The sequence below is a fragment of the Lepidochelys kempii genome, chromosome 21, assembly GCF_965140265.1.
Source record: "Lepidochelys kempii isolate rLepKem1 chromosome 21, rLepKem1.hap2, whole genome shotgun sequence".
NCBI classification, from domain to species: Eukaryota; Metazoa; Chordata; order Testudines; family Cheloniidae; genus Lepidochelys; species Lepidochelys kempii.
This window is the reverse complement of record NC_133276.1, coordinates 3,160,046-3,185,072: the sequence shown is the minus strand read 5'-3', so window position 1 is coordinate 3,185,072 and position 25,027 is coordinate 3,160,046. Positions and strand designations below refer to the sequence as shown.

Sequence of the window (25,027 nt, the reverse complement as noted above, 5' to 3'; positions counted from 1 at the left end):
TATATGGCAGGACTGTAGTACAGCTATACAAAGACAAGGTAGGGGAGGTAATATCTTTTATTGGGCCAACTTCTGTTGGTGAAAGAGATGAGCTTTCGAGCTTACCCAGAGCTGTTCTTCAGATCTATGTAAGCTCAAAAGCTTGTCTCTTTCACCAACAGAAGTTGGCCCAATAAAAGGTATCATCTAACCCACCTCGTCTCTCTAATATTCTGGGGCCAGCACAGCTACAACACTGGAAACGTATAGAAATACAGTGAGGCTCTGCTGTATAAGCTACTAAGCATTAAAATTTAAACCCAAAGGGATCTGCTTCTGTGAGCCCTATGCCCACATGCAGTCCCACTGAAGTCAGATCACATTGCAAGACTGGGTCCTACGTGAATTACTAGAGACTCATACCAGCCACATGATGGCTAATGCCATGTGAAACCACTGTGTGGATGGCACTTTTTACCAAATGGGCATGTGTGTGTGTGTGTGTATTTATATATATTTCATATTTATATTATGTTTTTCATCTAAATTACATTGTGTTACACTCTACATTTCAAATAACTGGTAAAATGGAGAATTTTTGTAAAATTTTAAAGGATATATATACACTGTCAAATCCATTTTGAATGTAGATGCAACACTCAGAACTAATATATGGCAGATGCATTTCATTTCTGCATGGCAGCTGTCCATTTGTTGCTATCCTATAGGTCCAGAATGCCAACATTTGTAAATTTTCCGGTCCCATCTCTGCCCCCTGAGATGCAAGATGGAGACACACCCTAGATACCTGCCTGGGGCCGAAAAAACACATCTTTCTTCTACTACCTTCCATCAAGTCCCCTAAGCACTGGATTCTTGGCAGACAACATTGCACAGAAGATAAGAAATATTTAGGCTAGATCTACACTATAAATGCTACAGTGCCGCAACTGCACAGCTGTAGTGTAGACACTTACGACAGTGTTGGAAAGGGTTTTCCATTGCTGTAGGTAAGCCATCCCCTTGAGAGGCAGTAGCAAGGTTGACAGAAGAATTCCTCCATCCACCTAACAGAGTCTAAAGTGGGACTTAAGTTGGGTTAACCACATCTCTCAGGTGTGAATTTTTCACACCCCTGAGCGACAGAGCTCGGTTGACCTAAATTTTAGGTGTATACTGGGCCTTAGTCTCTAGGAGCTATAAGAATCTGATTCTGCAATCCTGGCTCTCGTGTAAGTTGGCAGGTCCAAAATGAAGAATGCAATGCATGTGTATTAGTATATCACTAGTAAACCCCAGAAATTCCCAGGGGCTGGTGGTTGTGGTCAGCATCTAATTATGTATTACATGCAGTAGCTTTTTATTTATTTATTTTTTTTTTTAAAAAAGCTCGGACACGATAAGACTACAAAGGGACCGCACTGCCAAAAGGGTGAATAACTCCTGATAAAGATAAAAAATAAGGATGTACGTTTTTTATCACAGTGGAACCAGGCTGGTGTGTAATAAAGGGCAGCAATGGAAACCCCACTGCTTCATACATTTAAAACAAGATTAGATGAAAATACATTGTAGTGAACTAGATTGTGTGGGTATTGATGTGGGCAGATGAGTGTGTTTGTGTAGGTGTGAGTAAATGCACATGTGCGTAGATGTAGGTAAGGTGTGTGGGTGTACCACTGCCCTTACTAGATACAAACAGAAGTGGCAGTTGTGTCTCACATGACTTATGCACAATGATTTTGAGATTTGCCATTAGCTTAAGTGTAGCAAGTTGGGCTTTTGGAGCAGAAGGCTATGAATTCTATCCCTGCTTTTCCCATAAAGTTCCCAATGGCCACGCTGTGTGACACAGGGACAACTGTTAAATACCAATGTGACCATGTTCATTACAATATCATAACGAACAATCCTTCCCCTGTGGGGGAATGGTCTAGGTGCCCTAGCCCTGTGATTTGTGTATATCTTTTATTCTTCCCTTAATGATAGCAACTCCCATCATGATAAAATGCTCATGTTGCGTCTGTGTGGCTTGTGATACTACCAGTAAAGCAGCGTCACCGTTAATGCGGTGTGACTGTAAACTCTGCAGTCTGGCAGTGGAAGGTGCTGTCTGGGATAAATGGGACTTACCTTTTGTGCTCTTCGCTTGTCAGCTCTCTGATTCTGATGATAAATTCGGCTGAAATTGGAAACAATAACTGGGACAGGCAGAGCAATGACCAGCACTCCGCTCAGCGAGCAAATGGAGCCAAATATCTTTCCAGCAATCGTCTTGGGCACCATGTCACCATAACTAAAGGGAAACAAAGACAAAAAGAGGGCCCGCTGCTTTAGACAAAGCTAGCCATGCCAAGAGTCTGTGTAATTTCACTGAGCATGCAGATAAACTGAAAGGTCAAGCTGGACAGTAAAGTCTAATAGCCAACAATAGTGCATTGGTGCATTTCATCCCAAACAATCCTAATACTACCTCCATGGCAAAAGTATCGTTGGATTCAAAGAGAGTGTCTTGATAATAGCCAAAGTCAGGCCTTGAACAGGAGCCTTACCAAAAACTTAGAACAGCCTTCTCTTGGTCCCCAGTGAATATATAGTCAGAAACTGTAACTGGAATTTTCAAAAGGACTGGTTCATTTTAGGTCCACAACTAAAGAGAGTGGCAATCTCATGTCATGGTATCTGCATAAGATGATCACTACAGAGATCAGGAAGGCGTTTTCTCACAATGTGCAGCATTATGCTATTGGCTAGCTGCATTAAGGTTTGGATTTCGCTATTCATGTCTGTCTGAAGTACAGGTGTTGGCCAGGGCTGAAGGCAGGATGTTGGCCAGGATGGACCAGTGATCTGAATCTGTGTAGCAAATCACATGTAATGGAGGGATCTGATTTACCACCTCTTTTACACTGGTGTCATGCTACTGATGTCTGTGGAGTTACGCCTGATTTACCCCACGGTAGGTCAGAAGAGATTTAGGCCCTTTGGCTCCAATAAATGTCAGAAAAGCTATGATTTAGAGCTCTGCAAAATGACTGAAACCCAAAGCCAGGTCTGCTGCTGGGCTTATCTTACAAACTCAAAACTGAGTTTGTGTTCATTGAAGGATTCACTTAGGATTAATAAGGAAAACTTAGGTTGATTTATATATTTACATAAAATCCCAATGGATACTTCTGGTTTCACATATATTCAGAAATTTTTGATTTATTTAAACCCCAAACTCAATGAGAAATTCAGGCACGTGAACCCAACTGGAGAATGGAAAATATTGAAACAAATCTCAGAAAACTCCAACCTACGTTCTGTACAACTCTCTCTTCATTAACAATTTTATTTTGAATTTGGAATAATGCTGGTATAAGTAGAGATAAAAGAATCCCCTTAATTTTTATACCAATTGAAAATCATGTTGATTTAACTTCTTTAGATTTCACACGACAAAAACTACTGCAGAGTAAAGTGCTACTTTACTGCTGGTTTGTGTTTTTATTTTGCATATTGCAAAAGCTTTCTGCTGTATTTGATACCTAAACCCAGCACTATCTTTCTGTGGAGAAACCCTCAATGCTTTGACTTGTGGTTACTCACTATTGCAATAAGAAGCAGCATGGCTGTTATTCCCTAAGGGAACAAACTCCTGTAACTGCTCTGGACTCCGACAGGTGATTCGCTGCTCTAGCTCACTGACTGCCATATTATAGTGAAGGCAAAGCACTGTAGCGAAGGTAATTGGGATTCTGAATTTACGGTTTAGTCTGACACAATCCCCATATTGCATCACAAATGATTGGACCCTTTAATTCCAGCTGACTGCTCCATCACTCATGATTCCTCCATATCACAGCACAGCTTATCAGAATTTGGAATTCTAATGGCGTGCCAGCTACTGGCAATGCTTCAGCAACCGCCCTGCTCTCAACAGATGCAGAGGTGACCGTGGCCGGAGAAGGGTGTTAATGATCACTTGCCTCCAGAAGTGATTTCAGTGCTCTCTTCTGCAAATGACTGTCAGACAAGTCAAACTCACACCCGGAGAAATGGATTACAGTGTCTTCAGAGCAGCCAGTAAAGATTGCATTGTAGTTAGCACCCAGGTGATGTAATAGGCACATGATTAAGTCAGTTATCAACTGAACTTATTGGCATATATGAGTTGCCTTGTTAAAGCATTCATTGTGTATGTTACCATCAGAGCAAATACAAATGGCTATAAGATGGAGGAAGGAAAAACAAAAACAAACAGTAGAGCAGACATTATTAAGGCACTCAGGCATTACTGTAACTTGTTTAAATGTGTATTGCAAATGAGAACCCAGGTTACAAACCTTTTGGGCACAAGAAGTGGAATTTTCAAAAGCTCCTATGAGACTTAGGAGCACAGCTCCATTGGGACAAGGTGGAAAGGCTCTGCCTGTGTTCAGCATGTAAAGGATTCCCTGGCTCCCTGCCTAATTCTTGGCTCATCTAGGGCGGGGCTGTGATCGGAAGGGGGAAATGTAGAAAAGGGGGCCAGGAGAAGGGTGTGTTCCATCTCTGCTCTGCTTACTGAAAACTGGAAAGAAAGGTCTCTGGCTGCTGTGACCTGGTATTTTGAGTTACATTGCTCATGTTTTGGATCTTTTTGTTTTAATGCCGTGAACCCTGAGGACAGGGGCTCAAACTGACTTATGGGCTTTACCTTTTTACCATTTGCTGGCTGGCAAATCTGCCTGCCTGCTTCCACCATCCATGAGCTTTGATGGGTAAAGCTTCCTATGCAGAGCAGAGCCATAAGCAGAAATTCTATCTGGTGGGACATTCCAATATTTGAACATATTTTTCCTCCTGAACTGGGATGGAAAGCTGAAATTATTGACATTTTTTGCAGAATGAAAAGGTCCCAAAAATGTTGATTTGGAAATGTTGGAATGTTTTGTTTTCAGCATCCCAAACTGAAATGTGTGTGATAGACAATTCCCAAGCTGCTCCGCTTCTATAACTTTGGAATGCACTAAGGGAGTGGTCAGTTCTGATGGCTCCTCCTGACTGGCTAAGATTTGCATGCATCCTGTTGTGACACCCCTACCCTCTTCCCTAGACCACTTGTTTGTCCCTACGACTTTGTCCGTCTTGTCATTTAGAGTATAAACTCACTGGGACAGGGACTGCCATTTCCTGCATGTCTGTACAGTACCTAGCACATTGGGGCCCTGGTAGGTTGGCCTTTGGTTGCTACTGCAATGTAAATGACAATAAGAAGTGTGTGTACTGTGAGATGTTGTGTGAGACAGTTGCTAACAAAGGTGTATCGAAATTTGGACACTAGGAGGCAATCTCTTAAAAAAAATGCACACACAAAAAAAAAAGGGGTGGTGGTGAGAAAACCTGGATTTGTGCTGGAAATGGCCCACCTTGATTATCATACACATTGTAAAGAGAGTGGTCACTTTGGATGGGCTATTACCAGCAGGAGAGTGAGTCTGTGTGTGTGTGTGTGGGGGGGGGGCGGAGGGTGAGAAAACCTGGATTTGTGCTGGAAATGGCCCAACTTGATTATCATACACATTGTAAGGAGAGTGATCACTTTAGATAAGCTATTACCAGCAGGAGAGTGGGGTGGGAGGAGGTATTGTTTCATGGTCTCTGTGTATATAATGTCTTCTGCAGTTTCCACAGGATGCATCCGATGAAGTGAGCTGTAGCTCACGAAAGCTTATGCTCAAATAAATTGGTTAGTCTCTAAGGTGCCACAAGTACTCCTTTTCTTTTTAGTCATGATACAAGCTTGGATTAGCATCTTCCTTCATTGGGGAAAATAAGCTGTTTGCTGACTGTGGTCACCAGCAGTGGTTTCTTATTAGCATTAGGGTACCATAAAGAGGCCCTGACTAAGATCAGGGCTCCACATGTGGGAAGAGTTGGTTTCTGCCTGAAAGCTCACAATAGAAATTAACAAAACAAGGAGTGTGGGAAAGGGAGGACTGTTTTGCAGATGTGGCACAGAGAGGTGACCTGCCAAGGGTCTGTGGCAGAGATGGGAACTGAACCCTGCTCTCGTGAGTCCCGACCCAGCACCTTCAGCCCAGGACCATCCTATTCAAATATAATAAACTTGAGCTTTTCCCCACCTGGGGTTACACCTGGAGGGTGGCCATTCACACACTTTACAGCATCACTATCTGCACCCCTGTGCTGATGTATAAGTAGAAAAATACCTGATCAGGCACAGTAACATGACAGAAATTTGGGTTCTCTTATGGGGCCCAACCCTGCAAAGTGCTGAGAGTGCTCCTAGCCCTAAGCCCATCTTGTTGTTTTTAAAACTTGCTCTCCTTTGCCTGCTCTCTTGTGCTTCGCTTATTACATCTCTTTAGGTATTTGCTGGTCCATGCGCCAATCTGGCTGTGGAGTGGGGATTGGGGGATGTCTCTGTGTGGAATGCGGAGTGCTTGGTGGAACACAGTTGTGATTCCAGTCCATTACACACAGTGTATCCACAATTGTGCTTGAGGGTCCCTTGTGTGCTTTCTTTCCATGCTGAAAGGTGCATAGGCTATTTGGCCCAATATCTGACATAAAAAATCATGACAGGATCTTCTCTGGGCTACTGCATTCCTTTGTCTCCAGCAAAAGGCTCTATTTAAGGCATAAAGGGCCAAGTGACAGCAGCCTTTCACATCTCTGTAGCATTTTCAGTTTTCTGAATTTTCAGTAATTGCCTCGCACGACTGGCTGAAGTTTAATTGAACCATGCAGAGCCCCTTTTCTGGATTCACCTGCAGTCAGTGTGCTAAAGCCCCATGCGGTGCCTCTAATCAATAAATCATTCTTTGTCTGTTAACTTTTTAGACACTGCCTTACACAAAGATAGTTTAAAGGCTCTTGTTAAGCAATAACCTCTTCTGCCTCATTTGATGCTGTCAAGATTCTTTTTTTTTTCCCTTTTCCCCTGCTGCCCCTGGACGCAGTAGAACTGCAAATTAATCATATGCCTCAAACACAACCCTGCTGACCTGCAGCATAGAGACAGCCCTACTGTGCATCTGCAGAAGGTGTAATAACTGTCTGGCACATGCTCCATTTTCATGAATTCGGTTTAGTATGTTCATACAGACCGATTGCGAGCTGCCCTGTTACTCAGGGCTTCAAAGGAAGCGCTATAAAAGGGTCAGACAAGCATAGTGTGTGGAGAGGAAGCTTGCTTAAGATATTCTTACCTTGACTTGGACAAACACTGGGAAATATACTGTAAGGAGCAATTCTGCATTGGCTCGAGTAGGCTGGACTGGAATGAGACTTAATAGGTCTCTCCAATGCTGACGCCTGTGTGCAGCTACACAGCAGAATTATCTGGGCACAGAATTTTGTTGGATTCAGCCCTCTGAGTTTGCATGGCACTTTCCATGCAAATATAGAGAAGTTATTGGGATCTGGTTATTGGGATGTGTCTTACAATATAAAGTGATGCTGATAACTGAAAAAGTCCCAGGTAACTCAAGATGTTGCTCTCCTTTTCCCTCTCGATCACCTTTCCTTTCTCTCCCTTCCCATTCCCTTACCTATCTGCTCTTCTAACTTTTTCCCCTGCTCTTCCCTTATTTGGGGGGATTTTATTCAATAAAATATAAGTTTAAAAAATGAAAGAAAGAAAAAGAAAGAAAGAAAGAGGAGAAGCTGGGATTTTATTTGCTAACTCTGCATTGAACTGAATAAAACCCAACAAAGTAGCAAAAAGAACATGAACCATTTCTAGGCTGCTCATTGTCAAAGAAAAGTTTATCCATTCGTTAAAAGACCCGGGTATCCACCCAGCTATCCATCCATTTTCATATCAATGGGATGCATAACATGGCCTTTGTGCCCTGCTGGATATATGCTCTGCAGAGTGATTTAATCTAGCAACTACAGGGTAACTTTTCTCTGGGACTAGAACTGCTGGGTTTCTATTGACTACATGTGTCTGAGAACAAAGACAAGGTCATGCATTGTTGCAACAATGTTCAAACCCACACCTACATTTAATTCATTAATTAATTCTGGAGACAGAGCAGTTCTGTGATGCTGAAACAAGGAGCACTTCCTGGAAATGGGTGGAATTGCTGTATGATCTAAATCACTTCTAGGTGAATCTCCCTGTGTTTAGTAAAAGTTTAGCATACATACACAGTATCCAGGTGCGTGATTCATTACACAACATCCTCCCACTGCAACCAAAGGAGAAGTTCTCCTTTTGTGTTGTTTTGTTACTGCTGTGCCAGCCCCTCCAAAGTGAATTTAAGCAGCATCATTTGGAATAAATCAAGCATCTCCGGGCTCACATATGGAGCTGCTGTCAAACATTCCTGGTTGGGGCAGTGATGTAGAGCATATTTTAAAGACAGAGCACTTGTAACTTTTGGAGGCATGACTAAAGCAAGGCAAGACATTGTGCATCTGGTATAATTTCTGCTTCTCTGAGGAAGTGGGAAACGTGCTAAAGAGGCTAAGGAGGACTCAGCATGCAGCTATGAAATGCTCACCCTGTTCCAGAGGATAACCAGTGGTGAGCCAGTGTGTAGCCATTAGGTTATGCTGCAGCAGGTGCTCTGCATGTCACAAGGTTTCAGAGTGCTGTAAGGAAGTGCAAGCTGCCAGAGCTGATTTTGAATTACAGAGGGAGAGCATAGAACCACCATAGCAACTAAAATTTCTAATAGATGCAACCAAAACATGTGAAGACAATGCAGGGTTAAGAACAATGGCTGAATAGTATTGATGCAATAACATCTTTAAATACTTGCCTATTATTCTTGTTTAAAGCACATCTAGTGTTTGTGAAAGCTGCCAGACTGAGAGCGCTGGAGACTGACTGTGTCGAGCTACTGAACAGTTTCTAAACGGTGTGGGCTGTACCACCATTAAATAAGCATCAGAAACCTTTGAGAGGTAAATAAGGAATCTACTGTTGTTTCATCCATGTGTATGCCTCTGGAATGCAGCAGATGTTCCAAACTCCACCGCAGCAGTGTAGGGCAGGAAGAAGAGAGGAATACCATCTCTGAATGAAAGTGGTGGGGAAATTTCAGGAGGTAGAATGTAGTTACTTGAGCTGGAACACAGCCAGACACTCGAGTTAACAGCCTTATCTCTTGTAGAAAAGATCACCATGGGATCTTCAATGACCACAAAAGGCCACAGCCTTGGTTTTATACCCTGTTTGAATTAGGGCACCTCCAACTTTGTATGCTGCACTAGGGCTTACTGCTGATTTTGAGTAAAGCTCGTACTGTGGTTTAGTATTGACTCAATGGGAAGAGTGATCCTTACTGTATCACAACAGGGCCTACCCATTTTGTAGTAGGGTCCCAGTCTCATCTTACCTAGCTGGTAAGGCTTGCCATGGATCTTAGTAAAGGATGGTCTGCCTATAAGATATGACATGCAATAATCCTAATAAAAATGACATAGCTTAATAACTTTGCATACTAATTGAGGCACTGTTTCCTATATATAAGCTGAGATAAAAATGATGTGGTTTTGGTACCTGGGTGCTGCCCTTGTCTGCACTAACTCTTCAAAAAACAAGTAACTGTATGAACTTCAGTATGATTTCCCTTTGACTGTGTATGGTGCATTCCGGAATACAGAGAAGAAAACTTGTTTCAGGTTATGCCAGAGACCTGTAAACCTTCATTTCCCAACAGGATTTGCAATACAGATGACCTAATGTTTTTGGGAGCTGGCATCTGTAAAGCAGCTGCAGCTATCAAAAACAAAAAAACCCTCACAAAAAAACTCCAAAATCCCTCATATTTTTTCATCTGTCACAGTCAATTTACTATCAACAATGCAGTTGTTTGTTTATTTGGCATTACCAGAGGGCCATAAACATAGCGTTTTCAAATGAGGAACACTCGCTGCTGCTCCCTTATTCTTCAGGATAGAGAACAATGAATAAACACTCTTCAGCCCTGCTCTGAATGGCAAAGCCACATGCTTACTTCCAGGCTGCTGGTGACATGGGTTAATTTGTGGGCTATCAAGGGAGCCACAAGAGATATTGCAACATATTGTTGCCTTGTTGCTTCTCGGGAAACGAGGGAAGTGAGGCAGGGTCTCCTGTGATAACTCACAGTATAACTCTGTTTAAATACTGTATGGTCATGACAGTTAAGATGTTGTTCTGTAACTTGAAAAGCAAGCTGGACTTGTCTCTCTTTAAGGAAGCGGTGTAATCTCACTGCACACTAGCCCACCACGGCTGTTTCGGATTTTACCCAGGTCCCTGCAGAGCAGATACTTTGAAAGTCTTGATTTCAGTATCTTTCCTTGCCTGCTAGTCAGTGTGTCAAGAATGCTAACCTGGTGCCGGAGCATTTTTGTATCTGTCTTTCCATGCTTATGCTGCAAAGCTGTGCCTTGAGCTAGAGGTGCAAAATAAAGGGAGAACTGGGGACTATGTTGTGACTTTAGGCGCAGCTCCAAGCATAAACTGCACCACCCGAGGAGCAGACAGGACGGAGATACGACTGGCCACTCAGAAATGACACTCTTCTTCTGTACGGAGAAGACTAGTGATCTATGTTCAGGAATGGCTTGATGGAAGCCTGAGATGCAACCGGCAAACAACTGCAGCTGACACTTGACAACCTTCACTTGGTGTTCGTGTTGTGTTACTAACACAACCATGTTGGCAGAGGGCTACGGCGTGTCGATCTGTCACTCTCCCAGTATGATTAGCAACGGTACTAGAGTGATGAGCGCAGTATAAGAACCTACAGCAATTAGAACAGAGGCAGCATGACTCAGAGACACTGCTCTCTATCACAGATCCTCCCCTGCTTCCTCCTTGCTCCAAGGGTCCTAGCATTCATGGACTAGAACATCTGTAAATGACCTTTCTCCCCCTAGTTCTTTCTCTGGCATTGGTTCAGCTACTCTAATGAACGAAGAGTGTGTGTCTATGTGTGTGTGTGTGTGGGGGGGGAAAGCGGTGGAACCAAGGCTCTGCCTATTCCCTGCCCTGCCCACCTATTCCAGGGAGGGATTAATGCTCGACCCCACTCCCACTGAAGTCCATAGAAAGAGTGCCATTGACTTCACTGCTGCTGGATCAGGCCCTAAGCAAATGAGTAGCTCTTCTTACTCCTGTGCTTCTGGACTGCGTATCCTGCCTTGGAGTGTAAGGTAGGGGAGGGGGCAGTTGACTCCCTCCTGCTCTCCTGCACAAGCAAGTAATCTGCATCACAGTCTAGCCCAAAAAGAGCCTGGTTTCAAAGCCTTGTAACTGCTGATAAAGGCATCTTCATAGCCCAAGGTAGACAGATACAGAAACTTCCTAGTGCATTTGCTTTAACCTTTATGGCCTCTTCTCTCCTTCACCAAGGAGAATTCTGTATTACGTAACGCTTATGCCTCTGCCTGTTCAGTTAAAACTTCGGAAACCAAGACTAAAGGAACACATGCTATATAATTAAAAAGTGTTTAATATTACTGTCGCCTACTCCTACCTTTTGGCATCAGTTTCTGAGCAGTCTGTAGGCATGGAACAAGTTGATTCATTCCACTTGACAATGCAGAGCCTTTGCGAGTTCACTTTGGGTAGCTTTCATTTCTAATAAAGAAGACATCAGGCCTTGACGAGCTCTAACCCTAGTCTCAAATGTAGCTGGTCATTAAGAGATTCTTCTGAAGCTATGGATTAAAGATGGTAATACAATAAAATACCTGTCATGGTGTGATCTATCTGAGGGAATTTAAATTGCCAACTTGTTCATATGATTTCCAGAGTTGCTAATTTTCCTGAACAGATACCCCTTCCCCCCCAACACATTATGCTGTAATTGGGTGAGGTCCTTTTCTCTGTGTGCTGCACAATCTTACATGCTAACAAAGAGCATGTAAATAGACACTGATTAGACAGTTTACTGCCACAATGGAGACGCTTGTTGGCAATTGTAGCAGAGAAGCCAAGAACTAAGTGGACTCAAACTGCCCTGCTGCACAGTTCCTGGAAGTAAAGGACATTATGGGCAATCTTGCACGATTGAGTGTGCTGTGTTCCCTGGTTAGAGGCCGCCAGTCTCCAGACCTGTTAACCCCCTTTCGATGAGGTACCAGTGTACCACAATTTGTACTGTGCTCTGACCCAGAGCCCACTGAAGTTAATGGAACGTCTCCCCTTGACTTCAGTGGGCTCTGGACCAGACCCTTAAGACTATGGTTGTTGCTACTCCTCTGTTGGCATGTGAGTCTACTGCAATATTAATTGCTACAGTGACCACTTGTTTTCTTCCCCGAATAAAAGTGCTAGGTGCTAATGGCCTTGTGGCATATTTATAATAGAGATGCCAAATAATCAAAAAATATTGTTTTTCAATGAGCATTTATGGGACATTTTAAACCCAAACCTTCCTTTTTTTTTTTTTTTTTTTCTGACAAGAGTCAAAGAACCTCAGACATCCCCATTAATTGTTTGTAAGAAGGGAAAAAATACTTCTGCAGAAAGTACATTTTTGGTAATTCGTCAATAAACTCATTAGGATAGCGAGATGATAAAAGAGCTAGATTATGATTAATACTCAGAGGGCCTTTTAGGAACTTGGAGCATACAGTGCAAGCAACACCAGGCTGTGGATTCAGCTTGGCCATATAGAGCATGACTGTCCCAGAGAGGTAGGACAGCCTTACATTTAAGGCACCGGATTTAAGCTTAGGACACCTCCGTTAAACCCTTGGTTCTGCCACAGACTTCTTTTGTGACCTTGAGTAAATAATGTAATCTCTCTGTGCCTCAGTTCTCCGCCTATGAAATGGCAATGAATAACCCCCTCTGTGTCTGCTTGGTCCATTTAGATGATAAGATCTTTAGGGAAGGGAGTGTCTCTTATTATGTATATACACATCACCCAGCACTATGGGGCCTCTAGGTGCTATTGTCAAGCAAATAATAATGACAGTGATCTAGAAGTCTATAGTTAATACAGCCTGGCAAATGGCTCCAGGCATATCCAGAGATATGCGCTGCAAATTGGCTGCATTAGTTGTAAAGCATGTCTAAACACACTTACGTTTCACTGCTAGCCAGAATTCACGCTGTTCCACTTACTTACTTTATTACATTAGGCACCTCTGATGTAGGCCCAAAAATGGCCTGTATTTGTGTATGCAAGGATATACAACCCTTCCGGATTACTCAGTAGGGTGCAAATGGAGTCTTGCCTTTCTCATAGAAGGGGTCTAAAGAAAATGTTACCGAGGCCTTCCCTGTTGTAGCTACAGTGGGTGTTTGGGTTGCTTTTGATGGATTAGTGCTCTGCTGGAGCATCTAGCATGGGCATAAGTCACTGAAAATTGATTCCACAGTAAATCAGCTAAGGTTAAAAATATGAAATCTTTTTTTTGGGGGGGGGGGGAAGGGGCGGTTAATTGACGGGTATAGGAAGCTGCTCTGTACTTCAGAGTTCTTTACTCTGTGATATTGCTCAGTTTAGTTCTAGGTGTTGTACTGCTCCCCATCTCCATAGTATCGGGGCGCATTCCATGTAAAATCAATAGTAATAGCCAAGTCCCTAATGGGTTTCATGGAGTCTCTGGTACTTCTCCCTTTTGGGGATATTATCTCTGTTTGGGGATAGGTGGGTTTTTTAGATTTTAGTAATTTCCTCTGTTTTGTTTGCTTGGGTGATAGGTGTTTATTGGGTAAAAGGGAGTGTTGTGAGTGATTCTTAGGATGGTAAAGCTCTTCCAAAGAGGAAGGTTTTGCAGTGTTTCCTAAAGATGGTCAGAATCTGGAGTCACCTGGTCTCTGGAAGTTTGTTCCACAGCCAGATCCCTTCAGCAAAGAAAGCTTTGTCTTCAGCTCTCACATGCTTCGCCCTGGGCTTGGAGATCTGCATTGCTCCCAGGAGAGTGCTGCTGTTGTGTTGGGTCACAGACTGAAATCCGATCTTCAGTGTAGCAGGGCTTGATTCATTACTTGCTGTGAAAATCAGGACTAAATCCTTAAACTGATACTGGAAACTGACTGGGACCCAGGAGAAGGGCTTGAGAATGTGTTCGATGTGCTCATGATGGCCGAAACCATGGAGAAGGTGGGCAGCTATCCTGTAATTTCTGGAGCCTGTGCATCATCTTCACATTCAGCTTCAGACACAGCATAACGCAGTCTGGAGGTGACAGAGGCGGGGTCCCTTTGTCCAGGTCCTCATCCAGGAGGAAGGGATGAAGTTTCCTAGCCAGCTGGAGGCAAAAGGAAGGCAGTTTGGGAGACTGAGGCTATCTGCTCAGCTATGATGAGTGAGGAGCCACATGTGACTCCGAGGTGTCACACCACCACTCTGATGAATAGGGGCTGTGGGCCTTCAAAGGGAGGTAGAGACATATCAGCTAGGGCATCAAAGCGTTTCCCCTTTCCGACTAGCATCACTTCTGTCTTGCCTGGGCTCATCTTGAGCCAGTTGTTCTTGTAGATATTCAGACCCTTTAGTAGTGGAAGTGGTTGAATCCTTTGAGAATGAGATATATGGATGTGTGTCATGGTCACACTGTGGGCAGCTGAGTCTATGGCATCTTGTTATCTCTCCCAGTGGTCTCATGTTGATATTTCCTACTTAATACCTGCTTTCAGCTATTTATATTCATTTGAACATTGAGATTAACAGGAGGGGTAGCTGCCTCCCATAGTACCAGAGTAGGAGGTGAACAAGCTTAATTTCTGTCCCATCAGTCATGGGTGGGTCTCTCTTACAGACCATGTTGGTTGAAGACTTCAGAGTCCAAGGATATCAGGATTATAATCTTAGAGGAATGGACTCGACAAAGCAGTGGAGAATATACTGCAGGGAGTAATCCTACACTTTCTAGGAAGATGCGCTAGATCAGGTAGCAAGCAGATCCTTTCTGTCCCTTTGGGCCTGGTTCTGGTATCTTTACTCAGACTGAAGAGATGTTTTTAAGCAAATGGACTTACATGCGTAGCCCCAATCAGTTCTCAATAGAACTAAGTAGGTCAGTATGAGTAAAAGGTGCAGAACTGGGCCCTTAAAGGAAAATTCACAGCCAGCTCCTTCCTCTCTCCTTCATCCTCCCCTCACACAGAAAGAAAATAACTACTTGGAAGTCAGCTTGTGTGTGTGCAACATTCAAACTACTAAGAAAGCAGTAAAAATATTGTGGCTGTTAAGATTGTTTGTTTGTTTTTCTTTCTTTTTAATTACTATCAGAAAAGCATATTTTCCATAAACTGAACTGATACTTGTCTCTACCTGCTTTCAGTTCATAACAGAACCAGGAGACTCAGACTTGGGGAGGCTCGAATCCAAGAAAAATTATTATCCATGTCAGGAGTGCTTCATTCTTAGTCATAACAAGGGTTGTATGGCACTCACCCTTATTAGCAACTATCAGTCTTGCACATTTTAATATGCTGTTGTTTTATCCCTCTTTCACTAAGAAATTGTTATCAGATAGAGGTCACTGCCGTTGAGTTTTGGTTTTTAATGGTGAAGTTGTCTGGGCATCCCTTGAAGTCCTCCAGCTGGAGACAGCAATAAATAAGGTGCTGAACGGCTCATCAAATGATTCAGTGTAAAAATAGCTCTCCCGACAACATCTTCTGATGATCATATCTCTCTCTGTGCAACACGCACAGACTCTAAAAATAGAGGATTATAATCAAAAAGCTGAAAGACCCTTAACTACAGTATAGAGACATTAGCAGGTGCTCCAGTAATGAAGCCTTTGCAAAGCCAATGAGAAGATTTTGATGAGGTTGCTCTTTTCCAGTCTACTTGCTTGCAGTTTTCTGTAGAGGGCCAGATTATCAGCGGATGTAAAACTGATTTGGTATCCGTGGAACCGGGCTCAATTTATATAATATGGGGATCTGTCTCAATAGGAACTGTCTCATCATCTTCCCATCCCTCGGCCATGGGGCATAACAGTGCCCCCCTTATCCCCCTTTCTCCATGTCACCCTGCTTGAATCTTCATAGATCATCTCATGGAAGAACCCTCACTTTGCCATCCATCCATTTTACTGTGTGTAGGTTTCTTAAAACCTTCTTAGAAGACCAAATGCATCTAAGAGCTGACTTTAATTGCCAGCCATGAATACCCTGAATGAAAAATATCCATGTAATATAACCTCCTGCTGTCTATGCTGGTTTCTTTATATTCAAGTCTCTCAAATACTATTGTCCTACTTCAACCTTCTGATATGTTAAATCGCTTACAAGGCTTTTCTTTAGCTGCACTAAATAAAATGACAGATACATTATATAGACTGAAGAACACAGCCACCATTCTTCTAAGAGAGGAAGCCCAGGTTAGCTGACATAAAGGATTAAATTGAAGAATTGAGTGTTATCAAGAATATTTTTTTCTTTTGCGAAATGAAAGGCATCGCTTTTCTCTACATGGCTCTTTTTAGTACTGGAGTTTTAGGATTCAGAAATGATTTCCCAGCTGTTAAGTCTCAATGGAAGTCTATAATTCTACCTTTCCAACATTAAATTGCTAAAAGTTTTGGTACATACCAGAAAAATAGCAAATAGCATAAGCCAGTGAACTACCTACAATACAAATGTAACCCCTATCTAAAGGGAGCCAAGAGTAGCATAACTTTGTTTGCTTACAGCCAGCTTAGCTTGTCCAGCAAACAACTCCAGTGACATACGGAAAAAGTGTGTGAAATTAAAGTAATGACTCCGTGGAAAAGAAAATCTTTTTAAAAAGAGAAATTGATTGGTATGTTGCTGACACTCATACATATTAAGAAAAATTAATGACATCATAAGAAGGACCATATCTGAAAAATATCACCAAAGCCAGCTGTATCACTACCTTCATAAACTGATTAGTCCCTGTAGAAAGCTAAAATTATGGCCTACATTTTAGGGGGGAGTTAGAAATTTAGCTTTAAACAAATGAATTTGTGTTAGGGTTTAGAAACAATTAAACTTTTTTAAATCTAAATTTAAGCTCCGTAGACTATCCTCATTGTAGAATTCATTTTCATTTATTTCCTTCAGGTGCAGACGAGATGATAAGTGGAATTTCACCCTCCCCTTGCCATCATGCCAAGAACATATAAAGCCAATTAGAGGATTGTCTGCTCAAAATCCAACCTCTGTAATAGAGGTTAAGTAACATTATGTTCTGTGGGCCATTGGAAGCCATTCCATCAGTGAAATAGCTGCACATGTCATGAGAAAAATTAGAGACTAGGCGTTTTTCTTTCAGTTTTTCCCCCACTTAAAAAAAGAGGTTTTTAACCAGCAGTAGCCCATGCTCTGTTCAATTATATTCACTTGGCTAACAGTTTACAGACCAGCTATTTATTATCTGGGTATAAACCCCGTATAGCTCATGATTAAGAAACCATGGATTTAAAAAATGAGGAACAGCATGTTAATGTGGGCCGGAATGAGAACATGAGCCACATTATCTTAATTCTGTCTCCAGGAACAGGTATTTAGAAGTGCATTAACCATTTGCTAGACTGCCATCCAAGGGCAGCCTGCTCCAAAGCCTACTGACATCAATGGGAGGCTTTTAATTAACTACAATGGGCATTATCTCAGACTTTTAGGGACTCTAATAAACGCTGTTCTAATTGAATGCGTTGATGGGTTTGAATATATAGTATTTCAACTTTCTGCCTGGGATTAATAGAAGGTTTTTTTTCCTAGGGATGGCATCCCAATCTATTGCTGCTTAGCACTTAGAGCCTCAGTCAGGTCAGGGCCTCATTGTGTTAGGTGCTGTAAATATAGTAACAACAGTCCCTGCTCCAAGGAGCATACAATCCTGCACTTTATATCTTCTAGTCATGGTACAAATATTAACTACTGAATCCTTACAACCATCATGGAAAAGTCCTACACAATGTAATAAAAATGATAACTTTTTAAAGGTTTTTCATTAGACCTTTCTACAACATTTAATAGTAAGTCACATCCCTGCTATTGAATTCTATAGGATGACTCATAAAACCCACAGAAAGGGTCTCATTCTCTATGATAGTCTGTAAGTATTTGGAACAAGTTCTATAGAAAACCTATTCCCTCACTCTAAAATCCTATTGGATCCATTTAGCACACTGTAAGATCCCCAGGTGAACAGACACAGAGCGCCAGCTTCCGATAGCTTTGTTCAGAGTGAATACTGTCTTATTGCACAGCTGGTGGCAATAGGCTTCCTCATGGAGCAATGCATGGCCCAGAGAGAGCTTAACTGACTTACTTAAGGTTGCATAAGAAACCAATGTCAGCAGCAACGTTAGAACTCAGAAATGGCTGGTTCCCAGTCTCACACGGTAACCAGGAGGCCCTGTTGCATCTCTTGGGTACATTAAAAAAGTAGCAAGGCCTTTCCTGCCGTCTGATGCAAAGCCTCATGGTTTTCATACAGAACATATGAAGCGTTTAAAACTTCCAATGGGTGACTGAAACACACAAACAGTGTTACTTTAAGTGACTTAGCATTAGTGCTTTAGATTGGTATTAACAGGTCAGTGAGATTTTCCTTATCTATCTAGCCCCTTGCTGCGTATTGTAGAATCAAGAGACTATCCCCTCGAACCCCCCCCCCCCCCAGCCATTAGTTGCAGCTTCCAGGATAATAAGGATAGAAGAGTAATGTACCATACAATGGAATATGATTTTGAAAACTTCTTGCATGAACAAGACAGAATGAAGTATGGAATTAGCATGTAGCTTTCCAGGTGCTAAAGGTCTTTTTTTTACATTTAGTTTTGTTGCCCATTACTATGCAATGTTTTTATCTCAATGAAGAAAAAGGGAGCTCTAAAAATCAGCCAGAATGATTCAGTTGCATTTGCAAAACCCACATATATTGAACATGACAGCTCAGAGGAGCTAATGTCCTTCAATTTAACAGGGGCAACTCCATGCAATCATGTTAATGTCTCTTTGAACCTCCAGTGAAATAATGTCCATGTCACTTTCACTAGCAGGCAGAAAACGAAGGCAAATAATTCTTGTTTCCTCCCGTGGTTTTTACAAACACCAAGTGAGTAAACTGGCAATTAAAAACTACAACAATTTTTTCTCGGTCTTTTGTTTAGGGTCTTAATTAAACTAAGCCAAATTCCCTGCACCATTGACTTAAGCAGGGAATCTGGCCTTTTTCTCACCAACTTCTAGTTTCTCTAATTCCATATGTTTAGGTCCTGTGTCCTAGAGATCCTATCTCTAGCAGGGAAGGTCTGGCCATGGTTCCCACTTCAGAGCACAGCTAGATGCTGCTTACACATCACATTTTCCCTCCTGTTCCTCCCAAGTTGTCCTTTGTTCACTTTTATGCTCGAACCTGTTACTAGCCAATAGAGGCTGTGATGCTCTCAGTGGAGATATGCACAACTAAAGCACATTCGAAATCCTCCTGCAGACAAAGCTTCATATTTAAAAAGTCCTGGAAGACAGGAGAGATTCCAGATAACTGGAAAAGGGCAAATATAGTGCCCATCTATAAAAAGGGAAATAAGGACAGCCCAGGGAATTACAGATCAGTCAGCTTAACTTCTATACCTGGAAAGATAATGGAGCAAATAATTAAGAAATCAATTTGCAAACATCTAGAAGATAATAAGGTGATAAGTAACAGTCAGCATGGATTTGTCAAGAACAAATCATGTCAAACCAATCTGATAGCTTTCTTTGACAGGGTAACAAGCCTTGTGGATGGGGGGAAGCAGGAGACATGGTATATCTTGACTTTAGTAAGGCTTTTGATTCTGTCTTGCATGACTTTCTCATAAAACAAACTAGGGAAATGCAACCTAGATGGAGCTACTATAGGGTGGGTGCAAAACTGGTTGGAAAACCATTCCCAGAGAGTAGTTATCAGTGGTTCACAGGCATGCCGGAAGGGCATAATGAGTCGGGTCCCACAGGGATCAGTTCTGGGTCTGGTTCTGTTCAGTATTTTCATCAATGATTTAGATAATGGCATAGAGAGTATACTTATAAAGTTTGCGGAGGATACCAAGCTGGGAGGGGTTGCACGTGCTTTAGAGGATAGGATTAAAATTCAAAATGATCTGGACAAATTGGAGAAATGGTCTGAAGTAAATAGGATGAAATTCAATAGGGACAAATGCAAAGTACTCTACTTAGGAAGGAACAATCAGTGGCACACATACAAAATGGGCAATGACTGCATAGGAAGGAGTACTGCGGAAACGGATGTGGGGGTCATAGTGGACCATAAGCTAAATATGAGTCAACAGTGTAATGCTGTTGCAAAATAAGTGAACATCATTCTGAGATGTATTAGCAGGAGTGTTGTAAGCAAGACACGAGAAGTAATTCTTCCGCTCTACTGCGGACTGATTAGGCCTCAACTGGAGTATTGTGTCCAGTTCCGGGTGCCACATTTCAGGAAAGATGTGGACAAATTGGAGAAAGTCCAGAGAAGAGCAACAAAAATGATTAAAGGTTTAGAAAATGTGGCCTATGAGGGAAGACTGAAAAAAATGGGTTTGTTTAGTGTGGAAAAGAGAAGACTGAGGGGGGACATGTAACAGTTTTCAAGTACGTAAAAGGTTGTTACAAGGAGGAAGGAGAAAAATTGTTCTTCTTAACCTCTGAGCACAGGACAAGAAGCGATGGGCTTAAATTGCAGCAAGGGCGGTTTAGGTTGGACATGACATTAGGAAAAACTTCCTAAAAGTCAGAGTGGTTAAGCACTGGAATAAATTGCCTAGGGAGGTTGTGGAATCTCCACTGGAGATTTTTAAGAGCAGGTTAGACAAACATCTGTCAGGGATGGATAATACTTAGTCCTGTCAGGAGTGCAGAAGACTGGACTAGATGACCTCTCGAGGTCCCTTTCAGTCCTATGATTCTATGATTCTCTGCCATTTATCATATTTCCATCAGCTGGGAAGCCAGGGGAGGCTCTGGAGCTATGGAGGCAAGGTACTCGAGTGGAGTGAATGCAGAATTAGGGGTCAGGAAGTCTTGATTTCTAAACCTGGATCTGTCATTGCATGGCTGGGTGGCCAGGAACAAGATATTTTTATTCTCTGCCTCAATTTCACCATCTGCAAAATGACACTAATAATGTTTATGCAACTTGGAGAGGTGTTGGGGGATTATTAGGTGAATAGTATTTATGGTGTTTTGAAAACGTAGGGGGGGATTTTCAAAACTGCTCAATGGGAGCAGAGTTAGGCTGAACATGTGCACTTTCGAATATCCCTCTTGTAAAGCACTGTATAGATACTGAGCATTATTATTATTATTGCAGCTCAGATCCCCAGCCTTTCAGGGACCTGATCCACCAACTAGGCTCAAGTGGCACAAAAACTCAAGTTCATAAGGACATAGACGTTGGTCAATTTGACATGTTTTGGTTTTGTCTCCTTTTTTTTAAATACATTGATCCTAAAAAGAATGAGAAGTGCCAATGAATGTCCCTGAAATGCAACATCCATAATGCATTGGAAGCAAAGGAATCAACAGCAGGCTGTCAAATGACAAAGTTAAACAGCAAATCAACCATGTCAAGAGAAGTAGAGAGCCCATTTCATGCAAGATTTCTTTTTACATTAAATATACTTATTTTCTGCCTTGTTCTGAGCTGTGTAGCTCCTTGAGTATGTATCCAACTTCTGAAATGTTTGGTTTGGTTTTGCAGCTGTGGATTTTTTCCAGCATGTTTTATTTTTTAATGTTTGCACGGAGGCTGTAATCCTTACTAGATATTCCTTTGAAACTACATATATCAGGCAATCTGATAGGAGGATGGGAAGTAGTAAATGCAGGCACAACAGGTAAACATTGATGCCTGTCATGAAAATTGGTCATGTGATTCTTTGGGAAGGTATGGTCAGCAATTAATTAACAGTGATTTTCCAGGTAACAATGCTATTTAAAAAGAAAAGGAGTACTTGTGGCACCTTAGAGACTCACATTTTGGTAACCTCATGTTAGCTAATGAAATTTGTGCTGTAAAAGGAATTGGATTAATATCCCTAGAGACTAAATTCATTTGCATAACAGTGTGCATAATGCAGAACTCCTCAAACTTTATCTCGTCAGTACCTTGCCCCTGACCTAGAGATGAATCAATTATAGGGATAAGAAGCAAGTCCAGTCTTCATGAGCCATTCAGTCCTCCTTGTTAGCTTCTTAGTGTGACCCACTGACCACAATATGTAACACAAAAGATTGGGAATGTGTAGTTTAGAGAAGAGAGGAAGAAGAGGGGACAAGCTAAAATAACAAGTGGCATAAAGGAAGGTGAGAGAGATCAGTAACTGCTAGTCACCCTCTCACATAATAACAAGGGAACATGCATTAAACCGAAGAACAGGACATTTAAAACCAATAGAAGGAAATATTTTTACACCATTTGCAATTAACCTGTGGAACTCATGGCGACAGTACATCATTGAGATGAAGAACTTATCGAGGATTCAAAAAAAAGAGACTAGTGATTTACACGGATTCTGAAAACATTCATAGTTACATTAGACAGGATAAAAAAACAAATAATCATTTGGAAGGGATGTAAATCCTCATGCTTCTGGGCATATGTTTGACCTGTAGCTGGTAGAATTAGGAATAAACTTCCCTTATGGGCAGGTTATTCCCAATTACTCACTACAGTATTCTTACACCTTCCACTGAGCAGCCGGAATTAGCCCCAGTCAGAGACAGAATAGTGGACTAGATGGACACAAGTCTTCTCTATGACCATTCATTAACAAGAGCAGAGGAAGAAGAGTTATTAGAGAACTTGGAAAAGGGATTGGAATGAGAGTGCAAGCAAATCACTCTCCCTGCAAAGAAATATGTGTGTTTGCAAATCCATTGCAGTGAGAGAATCGTCTACCACATACAACATTTCTTCACATAGTCCTGATACCATGGCAAGGATACAGCATTGCAGGAAAATTCTTCTTCAGACGAGCATTTTGTCACATTCTGTTTAATTTAATAACCAAAGAACTGAGAGGAGAACGTCTCTGCGCACACTTTATTAATAACTGTATTTCTCACCCTCGTTCTATCATCTATCTTGAATCAGGAATCTACAATTTCATTACCTCTCTTAATTGTATCTTGTCCCACATTGCAGATTTCCAGTCAATTATTTCCTTACTCTTCACATTGTTAAAAAAATGTGTATCTCCAACTGGAAACCTAACTTCCATTCCAACCACCATGGATGAATCAAAGGAAATGGGGAACTGTTCCAGGTAACAAAGGTCCTGATTCAACAAAACACTTAAGCTCATGATTAACTGTAAGCACATACTTAATTCCTGTTGACTTAAAAGTTAAGCACATGCTCACTTAAGTATTTTGCTGAAATGGGGCTAAAATGAACATTGTCTATTAAAATTTGCAAATCTAAACTAATATAGAAAAAGTTAAAGTTAAAAAAACCAAAAACATATAGAAAGGGATCTGGGAAAGCTGTTATTTCATCTCTGCCAGCTTATGTATTTTTTGAAGATAGAATCAGAGACCTGCTGTTTTCTCTCCCTTGATGTTGGGTGCAGAAATCTTTGCATGGACCTTAAGCTATCCCAAATACCATAGCAGGTAACGAAAGAGCAGCTTGAAAATTGAACTATCCCATCACTTTTTATAACCCATTAATCATGTGTCATGTCAGGGATGATCTATAATACTTAGTCCTGCCACGAATGCAGCAGAGTGGACTAGATGACCTCTTGAGGTCCCTTCCAGTCCTATGATTCTATGGTCCTATGTACTGTTTGTAGGTTCATACCAGTAACTGTTTGCTATAACGTACTAAACTCTGTAAAGATAAATAGGCATTTTGTTAGGCAGCATTTTTCCTTGATAGTGGCTAAAGCAGTGTTAACTAGTTTTTCAAAGAGTGGAAAAACAAAAGCATTATTGACTTAATAATTATTCAGGAAAAAAATGGACTCCAGTGTACAATCGTTATAAGAAATGCTGAATTGAGTTTTTCACAAGATAACTCCAGTCGTCACCTCTCCAACATCTCCTTATTCCAAATGTTTATTCTTTATTTTTTTCTGAGAGCAAATTCCTCCTTATTTTGCCTCTTGCATCACAGAGCAGCCAAGCTGTCATCTGAAGTTTTGATCTCCAAACCTCTGTTTTGGTGACAATAGATGGAACAGAAAGGGTTTTGTTTGACTTTTTGTAAGCCAGGTTGAATTTGCAGCATTTCTGGTTAAAATAATCTTGTTTCAGTTTCCAAATGGAGTCGATTTTGATTTGAAATTCACTAAGGAACATTAATGGAGGACACCGAAGGTGTCATATTAACTGTCATTTTTCCGAGCAGAACGAGATTGCAAAAAGGAAGAATTTCAATGGAATCAAGGACTAGAATGTGATGATGTAATTTTGTATCACTGCAAGTGCCTCTGCACTGAAAGAATTTCAAGTGACAAGCACTCTATATTTCATCTGGCCATGTTCTCAGCCCCTGCAGCATTATTGATCAGACACCTGAGAGTGAATGTGTATCATGCAGCAAGTTGCAAGATGGTGAAGAATTTGATGAGCTATGAAGGGGAATAAATTTTCTACCTTTCAGTTTTGAAAACCAGAAGCCTCAGTTTTCCTTGCTAGGAAGGTGCATTTTCTGTTCAAGGTTGCATGCACATTTCATAAGAGAGGGCTCTCTGGGGCTTGATGTTTAAAATAAAGAATTGAAAGAAGCCATGCTTCTCAAACTGTAACCAAACAAGGTCCGTGTGCAAGGGAGACGGTGACTTAGTCATAAATACTCTAGTATGAAACATGGTTTCCACCATTTAAATAATACTTTTGTACCTACTAGAAGTCTCTGATTTGCCAACTGAATGTTTTGCACTCTGTTGCCTGAGGGCAGGTGGCACATAGGCAGGCCAGTGGGAGAGCAGCCAGTGCCCATGATGTACTTTCACAGGTTTCAATCTGAAACTTTTCTTTCTTTCTTTCTTTCTTTCTTTCTTTCTTTCTCTCTCTCTCTCTCTCTCTCTCTCTCCTTGGTCTCTGACACAAAATCCATCTCTTACTGTGCCTCTCCAGATTGTGAGTTTTTTTCTGAAGGTGAAAGTGTGATGT

General features: G+C 41.6%; 1 protein-coding gene across 12 annotated transcripts in view; it reads right to left on the bottom strand.

Annotated features, from left to right (window-relative positions):
* The window catches only part of KCND3 (potassium voltage-gated channel subfamily D member 3), a 416,732-nt gene that overhangs the window by 47,608 nt on the left and 344,097 nt on the right, over positions 1-25,027 (bottom strand). For all 12 annotated transcript variants that reach the window (XR_012155846.1, XM_073320252.1, XM_073320245.1 and 9 more), the window contains one exon: positions 2,113-2,275. Coding sequence is in view for 11 of the 12 variants with exons in the window: in XM_073320252.1 (XP_073176353.1) it covers positions 2,113-2,275 (163 nt within the window). In the remaining variant the exon portion in view is untranslated. The remainder of the gene's footprint in view (positions 1-2,112; positions 2,276-25,027) is intronic.